Source organism: Channa argus, chromosome 20 (assembly GCF_033026475.1).
Source record: "Channa argus isolate prfri chromosome 20, Channa argus male v1.0, whole genome shotgun sequence".
NCBI classification, from domain to species: Eukaryota; Metazoa; Chordata; class Actinopteri; order Anabantiformes; family Channidae; genus Channa; species Channa argus.
Window position 1 is genome coordinate 16533087 of NC_090216.1, and position 26081 is coordinate 16559167.

Here is a 26081-nt window from a genome sequence, read left to right on the forward strand (position 1 = left end):
CCCCATGTAAGAATGGTAATATCCCATTGTTTTTCAGGGCCAAGATCGGACACATTGGGTTAGATAGAAATTTAATGTGCCTGTGTCTTTATGCATTGCCGGAGCTGATTTCCCTCAGGGTTCTTTATGTGAGTATGTTTTTCTTTTATAATTAGAACCAAGGGTATTTATAGGGTCTCCATGTTCCGTTTTCCCAGTTGCACTACTTTAAAAATAAAACAGACCAGGGGGAGACTGATTGCTGCGTCATATAATGACCTTCTTAAAGTCGTAGTCTTTAACCCACCTGATTACCACGATGATTCCATCAAAGATATTGTAGGGGTTCTTGATGTAGCCAAAGGGGCCATAGACCAAAACCTTCAACAGCATCTCCAGGGCGAAGAGGCTGGTGAACACAATGTTGCTGATCTCCAACGCATTGGTCAACTCATCAGGCTGGGGATGTAGAAAGAAAAAGAGCAAATAGTTAATGCATCACTGTGCAGATTACTGGATGCGTATTTATCTAATTATTAAGCTTAAAAATTACTAGATTGAAGCAGCAAGAGGTTCAGATGACTAAAGCAACAACATCTGTGGTGTCACATGTGCACACGGGAATATGCCACTTACATAATCCAATTCATATCTGACAAATCTGTCTATTCACATACACACATGCACGGAACCTTTATCTCACACCGGGGCTGATGCTAAATATGCCTGCAACGTCTGCTCAAAGCTCATCAGAGAACTGGGCTGCCACTCACATCTACATCAATCGGCTGGTGTGTGTGTGTGTGTGTGTGTGTTTAAACGCAGATGTACAGTATGTATTCCGGAACATAATAACATTAAAAAAAGAGGGAGAGAAATACAGGGAATGAAAGCAAGCAAACAGACAAGAGAAAGAACACAAGCCAAAAGATAAAAAGGAGTGGTGCGACCAAATACAACACAGTATGTAAATCAAGCATTGTAAGGATCCATGATGTGTCTGTGGACGGTGGAGCACCCCAGGCCAGCTTCCTGAGGCCTTTCGTCTCCATGCAATAAACAGTTTACACAACTTAAACATGGTGTCATACAAACACATGACACTGACATGAGAGAACAGATGGAAGGTGTCAAAGGCCTGATCTGTGTTTGCATGCTCTCCATCATTAACGTGTAAGTGAATGTGTGCATGTGTCTATCATACAGTCGCCCACCGTTTGTGTATATAGATAGAGCCATTGTCCCGGCAGAAACATTATCCCCGGGCTGAACCAGGAGGTAATGTAATGTAATGTAAACACAGTGTGTGCCATTAAGCCTGTCCTGGTAGGCTGCCACTAATCACTATACACCATGACTGTTTAAGCAGCAATTATTCAACACCAGCATGTATACACAGAGAAAGGAATACACAGATTAACATCACCAGTTAAATAAAAGCTCGTCCTACTGCATTGCAGCACCAGAATTTCTACAGCACTTAGGCAACAGTGACAGAGGAGTTATTAGACATTACGGTTGGTGTTGTTACACTGAATTCGTGTCATATGGAAAAGTTAGTGAATACAGTTTAGCTAAATTAAAGCCATAAAGCTTTCAAATATAGTTATAACTAAGCTTTCATCTGGAAACATATATACAACACTAAGTTACCTTTCAAAAAGGAAATATAGAGCCAACGACTAAAATGAGAGATGATTTGACGAGTTGAGGGGTGGTATGGCTGTATATCAGGAGATGGCACAGTCGTCCACCAACCATGGGGTTAGATGCAGTTTGATCCCCATTTCCTCCTGCCCACATAGTCATCGTGTCCTTGGACAATGACACTGCTCGAAGTAAATTAGACTACTGACTTGTATGGAAGCTCTAATGTTCTAATGTAACTAGTCTCTGCTAGTTGTCTGACTCAAACACAAGAACTACAGCTTCCTGTAAAAAAACAGAGGGGCCAGAAGTACACAAAATCAGTATTCAAGTAAAAATGCCTAAAAGTATTAGCCTAAAATTGTACTCCACTACCAGTATTTCTCTCTGGATATTGAGTAATGGAGTAAAAGTAACAGTAGAAGTAAAATACTCTAGTGAAGTATGATTACCTGAAAATTGTACTGAAGCAGACAGTTTCAATAAATGTACTCAGGCACTTACAGTCTCTGGTAAAAAAGTGGAATCCATATTCACACATTCTTTGTTTTACACAGAATAAACAAATGAGATAAAACATGTTAACTAGTGCTGGCAGCCTGGGGTTTTACCTTTGGACTAAAGGAATCTTTATGCTAAGCTAGGCTGCAGGGATGGCTTCATATTTACCAGACCGAGTTATTTAACTCACCATATTATGTGAATGTAGCTACAAACCACATTTGAAACGACACTTATAGCCACATCTAGTAGGTGCTGATCCTAAACAGGAGCACAGTGATGAAACAATTTTAAGCCCAGTAGCAACTTGTGGTTTAATTTCAGCAAAAATAAAAAAAAAAACAACAACCTGCTTGAAGGGTAAGTCAGAAACGCAAGTGCATGCTGACAATCTGGAAATTTAATGGATTTAATAAATGGGTAACTCGGTTATAGTTAAATGGAACAACAATTTCCAGAATTCAACCATAGAAACTTGAAAGTTTAAACAGAGTTTGAAAAAGTCAACACTTAGTAGTTTTTGCTTGGTATTAAGTCATTATTCCCACAAAACCGAAATGTAGCATTAGGCCCAGAGATAGAAAGTCCAGGAGCACAGAGGCAACGTGCAACGCAATTCCCGGCCTGGCTTTTAATAAATGACCCCAGATATTATCACCGCTGCTCTCACCAAGTAATAAAAGTGGTTCCAAATATCTTCCAAAATGACCCGGATGACCTATTCACAGGGTTTGCTGATCTATTGTCTTTGTTAACGTTTTGCCAACTGCCACCACTTGATTCAAGCTTAGGGAAAGAATGTGCAGCCATTGTTAAAAGAAACAAGAAATAGAAACATGAAGTTAAATGAATCTCCGGGGCTGACGTAAGACCCTTTGTTTTACCAACTACCCACCCCTGCAGGACTGGACTACATGGCCCAGTGCAAAGACGAGCTGTGGACATTTACCCAGTTTCATATTTTCATACTTTGTTGTTATTCTAAGGACTCACATGCTGGAACACTACATCCCACAAGGTTCAATGTGTGACAGGCAGCAATATATACAGATATATTGTTTTATTATATACATTATCACTAATAACTTATTATTCATTCCAAAAGGATTTACATCACACCTGGCTTTCAGCCAAAAGCCTAAAGCTACTTCCCCTCTTATTTAAACTCTGCTGAGATCAGCATGATGGGAATATTCTTCCTATCTTTATGTTCAAAAGAATCAATACAGTGACAATATATCAAACTTAAATTTGGTGCTATTCTAAGATGAGCTGTCAACTAACAAAGCAACAGCTAATTATTTAGAGAGATAACTGGTGTGGTTGTCAGTTTTTGACTACTGTACGAACAAGATGATAAAGTGTTGGCAAGAAATGCTGTAATAATAAAACATTTCATCACATTACTTTGTATTCCTTTCAGTTTTAGCACAATCGTGTGAAATACGTGCCATGTTAAACAGTCACTGTGGAGAATGTACAGAGAAGAGAGGGAGACATCTTTCCTCTCCTGCCTGCTTGTTAAAAAATAATAATTTGCCCTCAGCCCTATCGTGCAGCTCTTGTCACTGAAGCCTGCTTCCGGAAAAGAAGCTTTTACCCGTTTCATCTCACCTCTTTGTCATTGTCTGTGTCTCTCTTCGGGTTCACAGACACTGAAGAATCTGTGTGTTTGATCCCACAGCTTTGTGTCCATTCATTTGTACACTGACAAGCATAGCGGCAAATCCTTCATACACGCGCACACACCCACACACACACACAGTGTGATTAAGAAAAGTTCAAAGTGTAAACAAATACAGGGGCACTTCGATGTTTGTGTGTGCTTTCAGATGAATGCCCTCACATACTGTTATGTAGGAACACATGCACACACACACACCACAACCACACATAGAGGCGCCCAGAGTTACACTAAAAATCCTGTGGACTCACATCAACAGGTAACACTCGTAAACCCACATGGCAAACTCTTGTGTGTGGCACACATGAGCATGCATATGCACATGCACATATGCACAGAGGAACACTTATAAGCATGTGTGCAGACTCTCTCAGAGCTGTATAATAGATGCAGTTGATAAGCCAGAACAAGAAGTACACTTTTTATGAGGTGAGACTTGGACTGCAGGCATCTGGCCTTGAGACTAAGGTTGAGGTCATTATTTTTCCCCACTGTTTTCTGCTCTGCTATTGTTCCAGCTTGTATATTAGACATTCCTCACTTCAAGCAAGTTTACTGCAAGAAAATGAGAACCATAAAATCCTTTCTCACCAACAGAAATACATAAGAGACATGGATGTAGAAAAGGGTCTACACAGACACACACACACACGCTAGCATGACCAAAGGTTCACGGTCATCAGCTTATCAACCAGGAAAATGTCTTAATTGTCTAATGACCACTGATGTGTGCATATTACCGAGAGGGAGATGAATGTGTCCATGGGCACAGGTTTGGAAGTGAGAAAGGCACTCTCTTGCTTTTCTAATTGCTTCCTCGTTTCCTGGGTAATGAGGCTGCAGGGGCATTAGGAGGTAAAGTGTGTTAGATGAGGAATGGTGTAATCTGGTTAGCGCTAATGTAATGTCACCTAATCTGATGTGATCTAATTGTAACGGGATGATGCACTTTATTCAACCCCTGACCGTCAATGATGCAGCACCGTGTGTGTGTGTGTGTGTGTGTGTGTGTGTGTGTGTGTGTGTGTGTGTGTGTGTGTGTGTGTGTGTGTGTGTGTGTGTGTGTGTGTGTGTTTAATCAAGTGGTTTGCTTAGGCACGTCGTAGGAGAGGACATTTCAAACATGAAATGGAGACATTCCTCTTTATGGCTGGATGGTTGAGCTTTAATAAAAATGAAGATTTGTCTCAGATGACTGATATGAAAGTCTGTATCAGCACCTTTACATAATTTGAAAAAATTCTTATTCAGGTTTATTGATTGTCAACATTTATATGTGACTTTCCAAAATATTCAGTATGGATTAATACAGTTATATAACGTTCTACAGAAAGTACACATAGACATTGCTGATAGCTCCCTTGAATATTACAGGCTAGTTTGTTTAGCTCAGCATACATGGGGGTAATGGTAGTCTAGCTTATCCAGAGGTAAATTTCATACGCTAGTATCTCTGAAGCCCACAAATTAACAACTATAACTCAGGTGTTTGATTATGACGATAAAAAGAAAATGAAAAGTAGATTCATAAAAAATACGGTTACATGAGTTTTCAATCTCTCTCCATTTGTTAGTTAATGGAGACTCCAGATGTTAAATTTTAACTGCTGCAATACGCTGCAACAGCTACAGACAGTTCACACAACCACATACTTAAGCGCACATTGCTGGTGGATTACTTATTAATTATTACTACACGAATGCCAAATTTCTGTTCCTTACCTCAAAACTGATAAAAAAAAATTGCATTTTGCTTTATATCTTTTAATAAATGTTCTATAGACATAAATCCTATTTAATAAATGGACTTCTATAACTGTATTCTTTGTGCATTTTTAACACCTGAAAGTCTGCACCAAGGCTCATGTTTTTGTTAAATTGTATACAGTCATACAGAATGTAAAATTTAGCATAATGTGCAAAGTTATTATTGTAAATGGGGTTCAGTGTCTTACCCAAGGACACTTCCACATGTAGCCGGGAGCGGGGATCGAACCACTGACCCTGTGGTCCATGGACGACTGCCTTTACCAACTGAGTTTGCAACCACCTACGTTAAATCTAGTACAATGACAATGTAAATTTAGCTATTAGAAATGTTCTTTCATCACGAGACGTAACAAAAGGGTTAAGTGGTATGTATGAAAAAAGTCATAGCAAAAGAATGAAAGAAAGTTTAAAGGGTGAATATAGCCAAGCCTCAACTTCCACTTCCTGTATTCCAAAGGTCCATCCATCTGCAGTTATTTTAAGTCGCTTTTTTACAGACAAAGCAAACCATGGTTCAGTGGAAATGTAGGTGCATTTATTTTCAAAACCGCAAATGTACAATTAAAAATTATTGCAGGTGTAATCAATCTGGAATTCAACCTTTCATAGGTTTCACCTTTGGATTATTTGTCCCTATGGCCTTTGGTATGTAATGGTATTTTAACAACTCTGCATAAAAAATGTCTCTCAAGACAAACAAAATCACATTTAAATGTTATGAGACAGTATGAAAGATATAAAACGGCTGATTCATAGCAGGAGGTAGAAAGGAGCGTTTGCTAAACACAAGCAGCTTGTTATTTGGCATCTCACTGAACCAGCAAATAACAGAATCCATCGTATGATCACATAATTTATTCTCCCTTTTTGATTTCATGACTGTTGGGGCAGGGAAAGGCTCTTTGCTATAAAACAAGATTAGGAGCTGTTGTTTTACAATGTACATCTCATTATTGTACAAATTAGTAAAAAAAAAACAACCTTTCTTAGGTCTGTTTTGGAGTGAGGCCAGTGTCTTCAGATGCCAGCTCGGCATTCCTCAGGCAGGGCAGGATAAAAGCTGAATAAATATTGTCTCGGGTTGGAACAAGGACGACAATGAAAGAAGCTTTGCAGTGTGTTTCTGGATATGGCAGGGAAGTAAAACTGTGTGTGTGTGTGTGTGTGTGTGTGTGCGCGCGTGTGTGTGTGCGAGGCAAAAGAGAATGCATTTATTCATCCGCACTTTACTGTACTGTGCATAACCTATGAAAATGAAACAAGCCACAATTCCTTAAATTGTTGTTAGGGTCAGTGCTACCAATAACTGAACCTAATCCTACATCTCACACCTGAATGTCAGGGGGCTTTTATTTTGAAGAGAGACAGAAACAGAAAACAAGCTACTAAGCTATTAAATTTCCCTGCCTCTAGATTCTGTCACAGTCCGAGCTTTTTACGACAGAGCTCTATTTAAATTTGTGTATAACCCGTCATTTGCAAATTACTGCCATTGCCACAGGCTCAGCTATTGTTTGTGTAGTGCTTTTTGCTCTATTTATGGTAATTACCAAATGCTTAGGACAAACAACTTGCCAAACTATGATGGTGAGCAGTGTGCGTTCCATTTACGTCAGAACTTGGAAGTCACGGCTCGGGATGACGTCATATCGGACTCGACAGCACTCCAAGCTGATCAGCTTGTTTACCATAAAAATACCAGTTCTCACCTGGTTAGCAACACCAGTTTATTATACGGCACTACACAGTACTTAGTTATTGAAATGCTTATGCAACATTTCCACAAATAGATAAATCGGACAGTGCAATGTGTATGACTATTTTACTAAGACATCAATTAGACAATTTCTAGTAACTTTATTTTACAACAGCCTTCGCTCTGCTGATGAACAGAGCAGCCATATAGGTTTTGAGGTCAGGGTTGCTCAGACATCTTTCAGGGGGTCGTTCTATTTGAAACTGAAAAAAAAACCCAAAAAACAATACAACAATACAAAGTAACTTTTTTCTGTCTTTTTCCTTGTAATACTAAAGAAGAACATCCACATCTGCCATTGAAATTCGGATCGGTAACATTCATATGTACAAGACATCTCAGTGACACAAAACTTCAAGGATTTCAAGCAACATTTTTGCTTCATGCCAGTGGGTTTTATTTCAGTCAATGGTAAATGGTCTGCACTTATATAGACTTACACTGCTTGTCATTCACCCATTCGCACTCACAATCCAACACCAATGGGGGAGTGTGTCAACACTCACCGGGAGCAACTAAGTTGGGGGTTCAGTGTCTTGCTCAAGGACACTTCAACATGTGACTGGAGGAGCCTGGGATTGAACCAACAACTGCGAGATTAGTGGACAACCTCTCTACCTTCCTGCGCCACAGTCGCCCCATTACCTTCCTATTGTCACAAAGCAAGAAAAAAAAGTTTAAAAACACACATTCTTACAAATATATCACGGTTTAGCAGCACCGAAAAGTTTAAAGAGCAACTCCTTACACGCTGAAAAGCTTTCAAGGTTAATAGTCAAAACATCACCCGAGGGAAATGTAGAGCAAGTCACTCAAAAGTGACTTCAGATCACTTTGTGCTCATGTAACTGCTACATGCTGAATCAATATTCATGTCAGTACTAAAAAGCTTCAACTATAACAGCAGAAACTATTTCCAAAACAGGAAACATCAGCGTCAGCTCACTTGTCCCTCGACACCCCTGCCTTTTCTATGACTCTTAACTTCTACTCAAAGTATTTTGGCATTAGCACCATCCATCAAGGGAGTGGAAAGACTGACAGGAAAGCTTCAGAAAAAGGATGCAGGGAACTATCTTCAGCTACAAAGACGGGGATGTTTCTTATGTAAAGTGAGAGAGAGGTTGACCTTCCCAAGTAAATAGACTATGGGCCGTGTCACGCTGTTGGCAGACACACAACTATTCCATCAGGTCCACCATAAATGGTAACACTCTTAAACTGCACAGAGAGATAAAGCAGACACTCTCTCTTTACTTGTCCAACCTGTCCGGCTTCACTCTTCCACCGATCACCCTGCTCTATCGTTTCACCTCCAAGTCCTCAGATTCTGTCATCCCTATCCAACACTCTACTTAATCATCTCTTTATCCCTTTGTGTTGCGCATACATCTACATTCCTTGCATTTGCCTTGTCTGCTGCCCTTGGAACTAAGAAAGACTCAGCATGTATGCATTTTTAAGAGTGCAGAGAGAAGGCAGAAAATCTTAGCTTGCAGCTGTTGAACATAATGGAGCCTTTAGCATTAAGAGAAGCCCTGTGATATTACCCCCTAGAAGTTGGAGAGCAAATCTGAAAAACTGATGTTGCTCCATGCAGCCACATTGGGTAATACAGAAATCCAAACAACTCAAACATTTAATGGGGGTTTAACTGAATTTAAGTCTACAGTGTTCAAGATAACACTACGTGAAGACAATAAATGTTTCAAAGTTTTATAAAAGTTATTGAAGAATAAACATAACAGGTTTATAAGGCATATACTCTACAACTTTATAACTTTTTGCTGATTGTTGTTCTTCCTGAATGTTTACTGCTATTGCTTTTGCATTCATTTGTTAAAAAGGGAAATTTGGGTCTTCCGGTTTGGTGATGGAGTAGCAGAGATGCATGTAAGACCACTCTCCCAGATTCAAACTAACTGAATCTCTAAATAATTTGATAACACAATACTATGCTGCATAAAAAATAGATAAAAGGCAAGAAGGTAAATAAAGAACATGGAAAAGAAGACAAAATGCCAAAAACGCTTTGGAAACGATAGACAACAACAATGAAACAGAACAAGCTAACATAAAGGAGGAGGAAGAGAACCCGAGGGGCCCTGGAATGAATCTTGATTCAAACAATATAATTAGGGAAATAAAAAATAAAAACTGACCTTAAACGAAACAATGACTTCATGAGGCACGAGATTAACCTGTTTGAAAGTCAGTTACAGTTCAAATTTTGATTAGGGGAGCTACTGAATTAATCTTCACCTGCAACTAGGTATAAGAACTTGAGAATGTATGATTCAATGTGAATGGTTTGAATAATCCAATTAGGAGGAAAAGGTGTTAAGAAAAATGAAAAAGGATCAAATACAAATCATATTTTTACAAGAAACTCACCTAATGAAATAAAAAACATGAGGTTAAAAGACATTTGGGTGTTCAAACTCCTTTAGTTCATGTAAAAATAGCAGAAAGAGAGGAGTAGCCATTCTACTGTCTAACTTGATTAACTTTGAAGAAGAGGGAGACAGATACATAATAGTTGAATGAAAAATAGATAACATTCTGATCAAACTGGCAAATATCTATATTCCTCCAGACAATGATAAAAATGCTTTCAATCTTTTTTTGACATTTGAATCTCTGAAAGCTCAGGAGTCCTAGTATGTGCTGGGGATTAAAACACAATTCTAAATTATTCTATAGACACATCAAGCAAAAGAAAACATAAATCTCAAAGATCAAACATTCTAAATATTCTAATTAAAGAGGAATGTATGTTTGATATCTGGAGGAACCTTCACCCATTAGGAAATAACTATATTACCAAGCCAACTAGCAAATTAGTTTACAAACCAGATGGAATTGAAAAGATTTGTATAGAACATTATAAAACACTATACTCTCAACCAATTATTAATGATGATAACGATAACCAAAAATAAGTGGCAGCATTAGATCTTCCTTTTATTGGAGAAATACAAAATGAAAAATTAAATGTACCTATCACTAAAAAAAGAATTGGATACAGCTATAAGCACTGAAGTCCAGGCAGTGATGGTTTTTCCAAATGAATGGTATAAAACCTTCAAAGAAGATCTCACCCCTGCTCTACTAGAATCTATCCATTGGACACTTAGGAATGCTGTGGCCCCACCATCATGGAAAGAGGGGGTGATAACAGACAGGCAAAAATAAAGTACAGTGCGAATGATACCGACCAATCTCCATACCTAACGTAGACTATAACCTGTTTACATCTATTTTATCCAAAATAATTAAAATCCTATCCCTGATCTAATACACGAAGACCAGACCAGCTTCATAAAGGGCTGGCAAACACAGGACAATGTTGGAAGAACCCTACATGTTATAAAACATGCAAAAAACAAAAGTATAGCCCTGCTTTGCTGATGATATTATTATATATCTCCAAAACTCAAGCTCAACATTTCTTAAACTTATCAAAATACTGTCCAACTTTGGCCAGATATCAGGCTACAAAATTAATAGCTCAAAAACACATTTACTTTATAATAACTACACAACAAACAAACTTACCAGACAGAAACTCAACTTGAATCGGGATGCCAGATCCATCAAATACCTGGGAGTATGTATCTCCCAGGAATTAAAATCAAACATATGAATTTAATAATAACAAGATAAATTACAATAAAGGACATAAAGGAGAGATTGACATTGTAGAAGACACATTGAAAATATGGTGTGAGGTAACAAAAAAGATTAGCGGGAGAAAAACAGTAAACTCTGTATATGGCGAACCTTATACCACAAAGTTTGGCCCCGCACACAACACTTTCAGCAAAAGAAGACAAAGCAGCTGTATGTGCACTCATTAAAGATAATACTTTTAAAACCTTTGGAAAAGTCAAAAGGGGATTTGAAGTAGGCAACACAGAACTGTAAAGATAAGACATTTTCTAAGACAAAGAAATTAAACAGGTCTTGCTATAGGAGGAAATAAGATGATTAAACTATGGAGGAAAAACTAAGATGCAAGATCTCTGTGTTTGGGACTAATGACAGATAAAGTAATTAAAAAAAGATCATATGTACCTATTCAAAATCTTAATCATCGCAAGTAAAAAAAACCCATCACAAGAAATTGGTTAAAGAGTGAACCACCAAAATTAAAGGACTGGCTCGACACAGTGAAAGCTAATAGTTAGATCTCCAAACAAAGATGGGAAAAATGGACTGCATACAACAGAAGAACAACCAAGTCACACCCCCACCCAGTTTGACTGAAATGAGCCAGGGAGAATCAGTGGAACCCCTCCCTTTTTTCCCCCTTTATTCCTATTTCTTCTCTAATTAGTACGTTCTAACTTACTAATTGAACAGTATGAGGATACCATCTAACAAATTTAAAAAAGTAATGAAAAAGAAGGGGGAGGTCGGAGCGGGATGGGGGGGGGGTTGCTCAGTTTAACTCTGACTTTATGGACCAGGAAGAAGCTGGTCGTTCAATTCCTACATTAGGAAAATGTGACATTCTTAAAACCTTCCACATCTCACAGATCAACTGGAAATGAAAGGAAAACATGTGTTGTACATTGATCTAGTTTTTCTAAAGTATGTACTTTGTAAAAATTACTTTCTTTTGTAGAATCACAAAAATGTCAACATATGAGTATGTACCACTGCACAAATGTCATACTCTCATAATGGTGCATTAGTACAATGTCTGTCTAACCAAAAGTAGTGGTCATATTGCCATTTACTGTTAAGTTTGCAACACAGTGACTGCATTGAAAAACACTGTTAAATCAAATCCAAACAGCTGCAGGAACTCTGTCTTCATGACAAATTGACAACATTTCCTTTTCAGTCAGATACACCCATCTTGTTCATAATGAGCACAATGCATGATTAATAAGCACATTTTATGTAATAATTGCAAGCAGAGAAACTAATTTGTTTCACTGCTGTGTTCCACATGTTTCTCTCTTCATGTTACTTCTTGAATTGGGTGTTTAATAATTCATAAGGTGACTATGACAAAAGTCAGAATTTCACAAATGTATTTGCAGCTAAACAACACATAGCAAAACTACTGTGTGTGGTTGTGTGTGTATGCATTTACAAAACGGGAGGTGGGAGCAATCAACAGTGAACAACGTCTGCCATACTCACCAGAGCTGAAACAACTTCTTAAAGGACAGTTTTCCCAGCAGACAACACTGGCAATAAAAGTTATACCACTCTTTGAAATTTCTTGCTTTTCTGGTATATGGTCAAATCCATCTCATCTCTGTCTCTGTTTATGGAGTGTGTTCAATAAAAACATGGAATATCATGACTGTTTGTGTTTTATCAGCTTAGAAATTTTGTGTTTGTTGATGTTTGTGACTTGGGTGCAGATCAGATCACACTTGATTATCGCTTCGTGCAGAAAGCCAGGAATTTGCAAACAGCGCCATTACTTTTTTTGCTATTGTACATATATAGGGGGTTTTATATCTAGCAATCAGACAGGTGTATGAATTATTGGTTATGGCAATTATCACCACAGTAAACAACACCAGTCAATATTACTGCACGTGCTGTTCAATGCTGGCCTCACAACAAGTATCAACAGCACCTTTCCATAATAAGACATTTCAAACTGCTGTGTTTTTTCTGTGAAGTAGCAGCAGAAAGTGTTGCCTTAGCTCCTACGTCAGCCTTTGGAGGTTGACTTGCTGCATAAGCAGAGGTTTTGAGCAACTTCGACATTTTGGTTTGTGAAGCAAAGAACATAAAATGGACAGCAAGAAGAGCTACAAGGTCACCTTGGCCTGACTTTATCTGGATCCTAGTGGATCCAGATAAAGTCAATAGGATCCAGATTGTCCAGTTGGATTCTTATGTAATGACAGAAAGAGATGTTAGAGTTTTAGAGGAACATTTTAGTCTACAATCTACTTGAGTTCTCAACCACAATATTTTGACACTTATGTTCATTAGAATGATTATGAGCAAACATAACAGCTAAATCCGTTTTCACACGAGTAAGCACTTGTTAAAAGGAACCATAATTTTTAAAGCACTCAGTGTCACCTTCCCTTAATCCCCTTTTTGCCCCAATCCAAACTCTTCATAGCAGTGGTTTGGATCACACAAGCTGGCAGGTCAAATCTTTGGCCTAGCTTGCCAGCTCAGGAAGGCTGGCCTCCTTCATTGGACATACTATGCTGAACACCAGGTAGCGTGTGCAGTCCTGTAAAGATCAGAATTTTATTGGTTCTTCATTTGCTTTGCTATTGTTTTGATATGTAGAGAGTTGATGTCGAAGTTTCCTGTGACCCAGATTTGTTGGCACCTGTGTCATATTTGCTCCCAAATATTTTAAAGGACAGCGAACCCTATGGACCAATCATGACATTTTAATGATTAGTGTACCTGAGGAACTTTGCAGAGAGGGAAGACCAAGCAGAACAGAAAGGGCTGATTTCGATTCTGAAGATAGCTTAAGTGTCACACTCGAGCTTTAATGAAACTGATATCATCTGATACCACATCTGATGCACCATTGATGATGCATCATTACAGAAATACATTTTGTGTGTAGCTATAAGCATAGTACATGAAACTACACAACTCTAAAATACAATGCAGAGTAGACTCATATCATTTTATAGTAAAAGTGGTAGTTGCATGGGGTAAACTATTCGTGCACAACTCCAGCAGTAAACTTGGCTGGAGATTGTGTGGAAACTGAAACCCAGCTTCTCTTCCATGTGGACAAAGCTATGGAGACAAACAGAGGCTTAGTGATCCCTGTGTCTATTGGATGTCGATGGGCTTGCAATCAATGAAGTGTCTGTAAAGTTTTCAGCAGCCTGTCTGGAGACTAGAGGGATCCATGTTATCCAAAGTAGTGAAGCAATCAAAAGAGGCAGAAGGGAAAGACTTGAGGGGAGGAGCTAGAAGATGAGGAGGAGGAAGGTACGAGAAAAATAATGACAAGGAATAAACGAGAGTAGAAAACAGAGAAAAAGCACAGTGGAAAAAGGAAGGAGACAACATAGAAAGAGACAAAGAGGAAAAGTAACAGCACAAATTAAAGAAGGAAAGGAAAAAAGAGCAAAGGTAGAAGGACAAGAGTGAGGAAAAGAAAGGAGGTGGAGACTAGAAAGCTATAAAACCTTCTGTATGTGTGCATGTGTGTGCTCTGAGGATGTTTGGCATCTGGATTCGTTTATAGGCACTAGGTCAGAAACCAAAAGTAACCCGTAAAAACCTGGCCAAGCTTCAATCTCCTACTGCAAACCTACACACACACACACACACACAAAACTTCTGTCACTTAATTTATATGTGTTTTTTTTTTTAAGTTGAAGTAGTGACAATGGTAGACTACAGATTACTTAGTATAGAAGAATCATTAGAGGTACAAAGGACAGAACGTTAATGCCAGCAACAGTGAATCTCACAAGCTGTTAGGTTTTTCCCAGACGAGAAACTTCCTCTCTCAAAGCTAAAAACAAGAAAAACTTTCCTGTTACCAAAACTTTGCGAAAAAAAAACACAATTGCACTTCATCATAAGTAACGAAGTACTGCAGAAGCACAAATGTAACTAGGGTAAAAAAAAAAAAAAAAACTTGCATAATAAGTCATATTGTCATAATGTCAGTATATGTGGCTTAGAGGAGCCAGGGATCGAACCACAAATCCTATAGACCAAATAGAAAGACACAGAGGAATTGCGAATAAAAGAAAGAGGGTGAGCAAATGTCAAATGTTGTGGGGGCTTCCTCACCCATTAAATAACCTGTTTCTATAGCTGTGTCTCATGCACTTGTGCTCAGTTTTCTCTCTCACATGGCTGTAATTATACTCATCTAAACAAATGAGACCCAAGAGACACATCAGAAATTTCAGTAGGACCTGTGGGAGCAGAGTAGCTTACGCAATCACCCAGAGTATCTCACACACACACACACACACACACACACACACACACACACACACACACACAGAAGATCCACCTATACCTTTCTTACATTCCTTCATTATGTATCATCCAACTGCCCCATTACGCATCAGTGTATATTTCCATTGTGAATTTTGCAACTATTTCAATGGAGCACAATCCAACCGCTGTATTCAATTTCACACACTTAGGCTTTTCTGAATCAGAACAACACAAACACACATATACACTAACCTGCTCATGGTATTCGATCCCCATGCTCAGAGTGTTGATCAGAATTGCGATCATAATTCCTCTGCCAAAGTATTTGCTGTCCACAATCTTCCGGAAGGTTTCACACACCAGCCTCCAAAAGTGAACCACCTTCGCTGCCGTTTTGCCTAGGCTGCGGTGCTTCCTTTTGGGCTGCCGGCTTTCTCTCCTGTCCCTGTGGTGGGAGTCCTGGGTAAACTCATACACACCATCGCTGTCAGAGTCACCTGGAGTCTCGTTGCCTTCAGTGCCACCCTCTGATTCGTTGGCCAGGGCCTTGGCACAGTAGGGGCAGCTGTCAGGGTCTAATGTCAAAGCCGCTGTCTCCATGGCACTGCTGGTGGTGCTGAGGTCACGGGCCGACAGCTGGCAGGAAAGCGAGACTACAGCAGGGTGAGAAAGGTCAGATGCAGAATTTGAGACGAGAAGTAGAAGTGCAGCAAAATCAGCGTGATTGTGATAAAGTACGTGAATGAAATGGTTTAGACAAACTGTCAAATCCAATAGAAAAGATCTTTTGCAAACGGCAACATTTTCGCACAGTTGCGTGTGTGTCAGAGGGAGTGTGTTTGAAGGTGATGGGAAGTGTGTGCTTTATAAGCAATGCCTTGCCGGTGCTGTTGCCTGCCTGGCTGGCAGCCAGTGTTTCCACCATCTGTAAAACCTGAAAACCTGACTTACTGACTTTTAGAACTTGGCTAGGGTCAAATAAAGCTGGCTGTGAGCTCGGACATGAGGGATTAACATTTATTGACTCTAATTAGCAGCCTTCCTGTCTGTCACAGAGAAAAAACAAAACAATCTGGATTGTGTTGAAGTTTTGGGCTTAACAACAAATCGTGGCAATATTAATACTAACCAAATAGGTGATTGCAGAATAAGAACTGCTTCCAGTGGCGTGTGACTTTATTTCCTCAACACTGATATGAAATTAAACACTGATTCTGACCGAATGAGATCCCATCATGTTTTCCAGCTTTTTACAAAAGTTAACTCAGGAGGAATGCAGCTAATGGAGCTGAACAAACACTTTTCAAGTTTTTGACTGTAAATACGATCATAATTTTCAGATTATCATCACTGTGAGTTAGTGGTGAGCAGTATACCTGTAGGATTGAGTGTGTCCACCACACATGATGGTCGTCTCTCCACGTGTGGGATATTGAGGTTGAAGTTTATGTTAGTCAGAGTGCTGGCTACAAAACTACCTCGTCTGGACTCTTCCAGGGTTTTGACCTGCAGGGTGGGGTAGTTTTTAGGAGGGGGAGCAGCGAAGGGAACCGAGTTCCTCTTCATGGCCTTGGACTTTTGAGCAGGGTTTAGGGAGAAGGAGCCAGGAGTTGACCCCACACCGGTGGGTGAAGGGGTACAGTAAAAGATTTCGGCATTGAACACACTGTGAACTGAAGATGAATCAGAAGCAACTACAGCAGGACTGGCCAAAATGGCAAGGTTTGTATCAGAGGTGGCTGCTTTCACAGAGCTGTGTGGAGCTAAGAGAATCTGCCCGGAGGGTCTTGTTGCTACAAGTGCACCACCGTTGTTGTTGTGGGCACCGGCCTCCACATCTCTCCACTCCAGACACCTGATGCTCCCGGGTCCCCTCACACTGCCATTTCCCAGGTTGTGGTGGTGGTGGTGGTGGTGGTGGTGATGGTGGTGCACCATGTGATGACCTGACACTGATTCCCGCCTGGAGGACTTCCTCCTCCTCCTCTGGCCCTGGCTGCGTTGGGGTTCTGTGGTCGGGGGAGAAGCACGGACATTCAGACCGGCACGGCGAGCCAGGAACCTGCAGATGTGCGCCAACTGTTTGGCCCCTTTGCGGATGAGATGCACCAAGTACTTGAGGAGCTCGTCGTAGCAGGAGCCCGGCTCGGAGAGGGAGGCCAAAGTGCTGGCATTGGACATGAAGCGCACCCGCTGCTCTTTCATCAGCTGGCTTTCCCTTTGCTTGGTCTCTGAGAACTGAGTGGCGATGACTACCAGGCACAGGTTGATCATGAAGAATGAGCCAATCTGAGGACCACAACATCATTATTCACACACTCACAGTAGAAGCTCACACACCCGTCCCCTTACTAACCCACTTGTTCAATCACACTACTGGTGGCACCATGGAGCAGCACTTACAATGATGAGGAGGATGAAATAGATAAAATTGTAGAAAGAGTGGGCATCCATCACAAAGTACATGATGTCCACCCAGCCCTCCAGTGTGATCACCTAAAGAGTAACAGACAGCGGAGACTCATAAGAACAAACATTAAATTAAACATAAAAAGGAAAGCAAATAAAGAGCATAAATAAATATGCTGATTAAAAATGCCATAAATATAGAAGTGTCAAGCTGAATCCCCACATTTATTGTGTGCATCACACCACGGGAGCAAACTTGAGCAGAAGCCAGTTTCTAAGCTCAACAGCAAGGAATGGACATCCCATGAAAAGACTTTTCAGATCATGTGCAGATAGCAAACAAATGGAGTAGAAAAATGCGACTGCAGTCTTGGGGTGAGGTTGTCGCCACCTTATAATCCGGTGGGTTCAATGTCTCTGATTAACTAACCATGAGTCACGTTTTCTCCATTATGTGATACAGGGTTGCATCAGCCAAATGGTGTTGCCTCTTTGCAGACACTCTTAATTTAATACAATATCTTAAACTGTATTAATCTAGATGCACATGTAGCCACCTCACCTGAAAGATGGCAATCCAGGCGTAGCAGATGTTGTCGAAGTTGATGGCTCCCTTGAAAGGGTTTGAAAGACCAGCAGAGCAGTTGGTGTAGTACTGGTTCCAGTTGACGCACGTGGTGTTGTCAGTGCTGTTGTAAGACGACATGTCCAGAGTGCACTGTAGGACCCCCTCTTCATACAACTTGGGCACCGAGCTGCAGTCCCGCATGCCGTTTTCTCGGGGCTGAGAGCAGATGAAAGGATTCTCATCGTCGTTTTCCGTGTGGTAGTATTTAGGCAACTTCAAAGACAGAGGGCTTGGGGTGAGGGGAAGAAGAGAGGACATTGCAGGGATTGTTGGTTTATATGGAGATGAAGACATTAAAAAAAAAAACAGTGACATGATCTTGTTCTTTTTGAGAAATTCTGGTCTTTGTGATAGATAATTTCCCTTCAGGTAAAAAAAGATCATAATTTCTACCAGTTCTAAATCCAAACACATCTTATACAAAGTCTCTTAAATTACGACCATTTTGATGACCGGCACACAGACTAATGAGCTGATGTCAAATTCTCTGGTAAAGAGCAGAACTGATGTTTTCCTCATGGCAAGCATCCCCACATCATCACACTACCACCACCATACTTGCCCGGCGTTATGGTTTTCTCGTGGAATCCTTTGTTTACACCATATGTACGGTAACATGATCCCTGTCTTCCAAACAGTCCAACTTTTGACTCAAAAGTCCATTTAACATTCTCCTTAAAATGTTATGGGTCATCTCGGTGGGTTGTGTCAGTTTTCAGACACAACACATAACTTCTTCTCAGTAAGCAGTGGCTTTCCAATGATGCTATTTCTATCCCGTGACCACATTTGGGTTTTACCAAATGTCTGCGCACTTTATTTCCATCCAATCAGTCGTTGTTGTGAAATTGTCGTGAAATTGTCGTTATCCAGGATGGCACAGGGAGCATGATTAAGTCATGGGTGCGCATGTCGCATAAACCATGGATCACATGAGGTTTTCTCATTATTCAAGGACCGTACATGTACTGTGTATCTCCCATTCATCACTGTGATGAGACAAATGCTGAACTCATTAACTTTAAGTCCATGAACTAATTCATCATGCAAGGTCAAGATTTACTCCATAGTTTTACCTTGATACTGATCCCACCGAAACCTGTTAATCTCATCTCATTTTCTCAGGAACATCAAAATTAATAGAGTCACACTGTGAACATTTAGAATAAATAATACGATCAATATCGGATGGCCAATGCTGACGACAAAATTGATTTTTAGTTGGTCCACCTTTTGTGGACAGATGTTGAATATCTGTATTTTATATAATAGATCTAGATACATGATAGATGACCAGTGATCTTCTGACCATTGTTTGTTATAGTTTATACTATGTTAAAGGAATGTTGCCATCTTTAAAGTGCTTTAAAGCATCAAATGGGGAAATGTCACATAGTTACAATAAAATGTGACAAAAGTGAGGCATCAGATATTTGCAGCAGAGAAAAGTAGGATGAATTCAGGTTTGGAACATTGGATAAATGTTTTCAACAGATAGTTTGAAGAATATTTTTACAGTCTTCTTCCAATAAATAAGTTTGTCCAAATTCTTTTGGCAGTTTCTCAGCTTTAATGCAGCAATTTGGTCAGTACACAATTGGATGAAAAAGATACTCAAACCTAAAAACTATCCAAACATTTTTGTAACACCCTGATGATATAATGAATACACAGTTTCCAAAAAAAAATTAAAAATTATAAAAAATTACTGAATCAATTAAATTGGAAAGTAGAATAAGAAGCTTGAGTGGTAAAAGTCTATTTCTTGATGATGACATAGGAGTTTACATAAAATTGGCTCCTTCGTGCAGTTGGTTGAGGTGGAACTACCTAATATACTGCTATATGGATGGATGGATTGATGGACCATGTAAAATGTTCACAACATTGCTTCTACAGATCTACATGCCGTTTTAGGTCATCACATCGTGGCATCATCAAGATTAGTTATTCTGCCAAGACTGTTTCTAAAAAATCTACAAGCATTTTGTTGATTTTTTTTTTCTTTTTTTCTTTTTTTTTTTCCATGATTGATTAGGTAATGTACTGGTCAAGATTTGTCTTTCAAAGACAATGGACAATGGTCAATAAATGGACAGAGTGCAAGGGCTTAGATTTGGTCCCAATACTTGCAGTCACACAGCAGTAAGTAACAGATCTAGAAGAGATTGAGACTGAGAAAAAACAATTTACAGAAGCTGGGAAATAGGGAACACAATTTACACCACTGTCGTTATAAGGTCCAGAGTTTACTTTGAAAAACCATTTCTAGTTTCAGCAATGGTTGTGAATGTTTAGAAGTGCAAAAACTAAGTGATTACAAAGCAAAACATGTTTGTACAGGACGCTTATATTAGTCCACACGTCTTTCCAACCAGTTTCAACGTGCAATATAATCTAGTTTCCTGTGATTTCTAGCCTCCACACATGTCCAATTGTTAAAAAAGGCTGTAATCAACAACAAGGGACGCAAAGAAGCAGTAGCCTTTAGCTGAACCAGTAGACAACCACACAGGTTTATATTATGTTCACTTTTTACTAAAATTATATTAAATAGGGAAACTGCACCTGCCTGAAACTAGCTGCACATGGCTAATTAGCATAAAAAAAAACACAACAGCACTTGGCTGCCATTAATAAGCATTCAGACCACCAACCTTCCGATAGTGTCAGGCAAACCCAAAGTCCACACTCCATTAAATAACTGGCCATTCAAACACGCTGGCCTCCTTTGTTTTCCTGCTGTCACCCTCTGTTCATCCTGTCCCTTTTCTCCTTTCATGTCCCCGGCATTTAACACAAGCTTTTTAACCTTTTATTTTTTGTTTTACACCGAGTTCAGTCCTACCAGAACGAATAACTCACCGTAGGGTCTAGCCACAAACGAGCTACAGTAGCACAACCAAACTCTGTTCATGTTCATTGTGAATAACTTCCTGTCCATGTTACCCAGCATCCCCCAACATCCATCCATCTGCTTATGTGTGTTCTGAGTAAGTGCTCTGATTTGAGGGATGGCCTGATTCTATACTTCCTCACTAAATATTTGTATTCAATATATTGATGGTGTCATTCGTACTTCACTATATACAGTAGTTTTCAAAAAGTTACAAATTAACATAGAAACTACACACACAATATTTTAACAGAGCGACAGTATAACTTACAATGAGAAGTTGTCTTCCACGAAACAGCGGTTTCGGAGCAGGCCGGCCCACAGCTGGACACCCACTATGCCGAAAATGAAGAAGACAAAGAAGCAAAGCAGCAGCACATTGCCCAGCATGGGCAGGGTGTCCAGCAGCAGGGTCACCAGGATACGCATACCTGAGAGAGGAGACGAGGACAAGATCAAACTGATGTGCAGCACACAGCAGCACACTAGTGCACACAGATACTACAATTCATGTACAGTTATGACGGATTAGGATATGAAACCTGCGGTCATGTGCAAATTCCAAATAAGGGCGTAATAGCTTTAGCACATGGCTGTATTTCACTACAAGTGGCAGTGCAAGAAGTTTCATAGTTGACATGAGTAGTGGGTACTTTATTTAATAGGCTGATTGATATGACAACCAATCCAATCCAATCTAAGTACCTCTCAATTTACAGCCATTCGCACTCCCTAGTACCGACACATTGTAACACACACACACACACACAGAGACAAGTGCACAATTTAGTGTCTTTATTCATTTTATTACATTACATATATTCCAGTGAATATAGCACTGTTTTACAATTTAATGAAAATTTAATAATAATGATAAACGGTTCAAACAATAGCATACTTCACATTACAGTCTGGTTAATGTAGCCTCTTTATACTTTATGTTTTACATTAGTAAAACAACTTAATGAGGGACTGTCAAAACAGGCTCACTCACTGTAACGGATGGAAAGCAGTGCGATGTGTTGCTTCTAAACACTATAGAGTCTGGCTCCTGAAAAACAAAAATTACTCAGCATAACAATTTTTCTCAGGATTAAATTGACAGTGGGGAGGTTTTAAGGAAATGGAAATTTTCTGAGGAACGAGACAAACGTGTCACTGGTTTGGTATGACGCTGCTGTACGACTGCGCCGTGGTTCTCGCCGACACTCTACATTTGAACATTTTTCTCTTTTGTATTTGTCAGGAAACTATTATCCGAATACTATTATGGTTATCTGCCATTTCCTCGTGATTGATGATGATTCTTCCTGATGTATACTCCTATGCCCATAGGGTCTACATTACATGGTATGTCTACTATATCGCATAGTAAAAGTACAATAAAAAACTAAACATACACTCTTTTTAAAGATAACTCTTCAGTTGACAATGGAAAGGTAAAGAGAGGCAGCTGTTGGTACATGGTACATGTCTTAACCACTCAACTACTATTACTTTTGATGAAGCACTGGGAGCTCAAAATTATTCCAACAGTACCTAATACATGCTTGGTGCTTTACTCGGACCATAGTGGATTTTAATCTGTGTAATTGGGTAAATATTAAGCAGCCTATTACAGAAAAGAAAAAGTGTTCCCAGCTACATCCTTCCCCTGATGAATAAAAGGTTAAAAATACTTTTGGATAAGACTCAGGAGTTCTGAGTCAAACGGAAGAATGGAGATTTGTTAGCGGTCTGTGCAAGTGTCAGCCAGACTCCTACACTTTGCTTGGAATTAATGCCACAGTTAAAGACCTGCTCTTTCTTGCCTTTCATTCAGTACATCTCTGATTCTGTCTGCTCTGGACAGTGTTCCCTCAAGTTTCTGACACACACACTTCCTACCGCCCACACACCCCTCTGCTAAATCTGGCTGTGTCCTTCTGTCACTGCGGCTCGGATTTTGATGTTATTTTCACAGATTTTCTCTATCCATCCATCTAACTTTTTTTTGTTTTTACCCCCTCCCTCTAACTGTCCTTCTTCCCTCTGCTTCTCCATCTCTCTCTCTCTCTCTCTCTCTGTAAAACGCCCACATGACTATCCTCACAGCAGTGGCCTGGTGAGTCAGGCGTCAATAATGAGGATCATTTTTTCTGATCAGGGTCTTTCTGGGTAATTGAAGAGGCCGGGTTAGTCCCTGTTGGAGTGCCAACAAAGCTTGTCTGCTGGGCAGCCACACGGGAACAGAGGAGATGGAGGGGAAGACACGAAGAAGAAGAGAGAGAGGGAAAGACAAGGATGAGACTGAGAAAGACATTTGAAACCAGCCCCTTTGGAAGAACTGAAAAAAGCAGGGATGTTAAAGTGTTTTTGATTAGATAACTAAATGAATGTTATGTGAATACTGTGTATGACAACAGAACACCACAGCTTGTAGAAAATGTAACAAACTCTTCTGACAGATTTTCCATTATATTTCGAGAGGTATGTGATGTGCAAGTGTGAATCTACTGTGAAACAATCAAAAATATCCTCCCCTTCCTGCACTACCTCCGTCCCTTTTACCACCTCGTCTCCATCCACCTAAGCACCGATTACAATGTGCTCAGGTGTTAAACAGGTCGAGGGAGGAGAGTAATCTGAGGGGGAGAAAAAAAAGGGGAACAAAAGCAGGACAAACAGACATGCGTAACACTCTCCCGCCTAAAAACAGTTGATGGGGAAGCGCTGCAGTCACCATTCACGTACTTTATTTTATTGACCAATACCACTGTGACAAGGTATTGGCCAAGACATTTTCACACCCTTTAATGTGGCTGACCTCAGGTTAAAGGACTGTAGCAAGAGTACCCAGCGCATTAACCTCTGGTTGGTGTTACACATCTGATTATTAATATGAAAAGGTTTTTGGTCAGTATAAACAGCGACAGGTATACAAGCTGAGCTGGCATAAACTTCAAAATGTTTAAGGGCCAAGACAAGTGCAAGAGCCTCCTTTTAAATGGTGGTGTTGATACTTAGTAAACGTTTTAGAGATATACAAGACAGGGTGTACCACCCCATCATCCTCCACCTGAAGGAGGCCAGCACCCGCCCCAGCGTCACTTGCATCAAGGGAAAGTTTAAACAGAGAAACAAATGCAGGTGCAGCAAGCAAGGGGGCATGTGTGAGCAGGGCGTTAACACGATCAAATGATTGTGGACAACCCTCAAACCAGTGAAAGAAATCAGTGAGCGGGGCCACGAATGCAGAAAAATTCTTACAGTTAATACCACAGAATCCCTAATAAAACAGCATAGTTCACGACATGTTTCGGGCATGGGGAACAACAGAATATTGGAAAAGGGAAACAATCAGGCTTCGTTACCCTGTTCCCCTTTGGAAAGTTAGTGCAAACATGGTCAAAACCATCAGATTTATCAGCTAGGAGACACGGCAAACTCCATGAATTGAACTAATTCCTGCAATGCCATTCTCTAACATGTAAGTGACCTGCTTTTGCAATCGGAGGTGCCTCAGGAGCATAGGGTGAGATGAGAGCGGAGGTAGAAGCGCTCAGGTGGAGGACATCTTGTGTCGACGTTATAATCTGAAAAAGATCAGTGACTGCAAAGTATTGGTCGGGGAGAGTGTAGACAGACAACACAGAATGGGGGTGTGTAAAAGGACTCTGGTGGTGAGGAAGATGAAGAGAAGCTGTGGTATTGTATGAGGACGTCTGGAGCGGCAGAGAAGTATGTTAGAGTGGTGCAGGACATGTATGAGAGCTGTAAGACTGTGGTGAGGTGCTGTAGGTGTGACAGAGGAGTTCAAGGTGGAGGTGGGTCTGCATCAAGGATCAGCTCTGAGCCCCTTCTTGTTTGCTCCGGTGATGGACAGACTGACAGATGAGGTAAGGCAAGGATCTCCATGGACTATGATGTTTGCAGATGACATTGTGATTCGTAGTGAGAGCAGGGAGCAGGTGGAGGAAAATCTAGAGAGATGGAGGTCTGCTCTGGAAAACAGAGGAATGATGGAAAAGAGGTAAAGAGGCGAGTGCAAGCAGGTTGGAACGGGTGGAGAAAAGTGTCAGGTGTGTTGTGTGATAAAAGAGTATCAGCGAGAATGAAAGGAAAGATCTTCAAGACGGTGGTGAGACCAGCAATGTTGTTCGGCTTAGAGACAGTGGCACTGAAGAAAAGACAGAAGACAGAGCTGGAGGTAGCAGAGCTTAAGATGTTGAGGTTCTCTTTGGGAGTGACGAGGATGGACAGGATCAGGAATGAGGACATCAGAGGGACAGCTCATGTTAGACGTGTTGGAGATAAAGTCAGAGAGGCCAGATTGAGGTGGTTTGGACATGTTCAGAGGAGAAACTGTGAATATATCAGTAGAAGGATGCTGAGGTTGGAGCTGCCAGGCAGGAAGTCTAGAGGAAGACCAAAGAGGAGATTTATGGATGTGGTGAGAGAGGACATGAAGTTAGTTGGTGTGAGAGAAGAGGATGCAGAGGACAGAGTTAGAGGGAGGCTCATGATGCACTGTAGCGACCTCTGAAAGGGAAACAGCCGAAAGAAAAAGAAGAACGTCAGGGTAAATAGCATACAATGGTAATCCTATAAACTGCATGCCAAATCCCCGAACCAAGGCTGTTGAGTTAACAGAGGATTTATGTGACAAAGGCAATACTTCTTCCAAAATGACGGACTGTAAGGCTGCACTCTCAAGATGGTAATAAAGATTTCATGTCCCCTTCTGTCAGGGAAACTAAATCTTTCATTATAAAAGGAGTCTCCACATCAACTTCAGGTTCTTCTAAAACGCGGGATTTAAACTCATTCTCGCAAGTTTGTTGTTTGGGTAAAGTTTTTCAAAAATCTTCATCATCTTCACCATCTTCCGCCACGATTTCACTGGAAA

General features: G+C 40.3%; 1 protein-coding gene across 1 annotated transcript in view; it reads right to left on the reverse strand.

Moving 5' to 3' along the window:
* cacna1g (calcium channel, voltage-dependent, T type, alpha 1G subunit) overlaps positions 1–26081 on the reverse strand; it is a 256257-nt gene that overhangs the window by 93937 nt on the left and 136239 nt on the right. Inside the window, exons 6-11 of the mRNA XM_067487999.1 lie at positions 21465–21624; positions 18232–18526; positions 17664–17756; positions 16637–17549; positions 15513–15913; positions 287–438 (exon numbers count right to left, since the gene is read on the reverse strand). Of these exons, the coding sequence (XP_067344100.1) occupies positions 287–438; positions 15513–15913; positions 16637–17549; positions 17664–17756; positions 18232–18526; positions 21465–21624 (2014 nt within the window). The remainder of the gene's footprint in view (positions 1–286; positions 439–15512; positions 15914–16636; positions 17550–17663; positions 17757–18231; positions 18527–21464; positions 21625–26081) is intronic.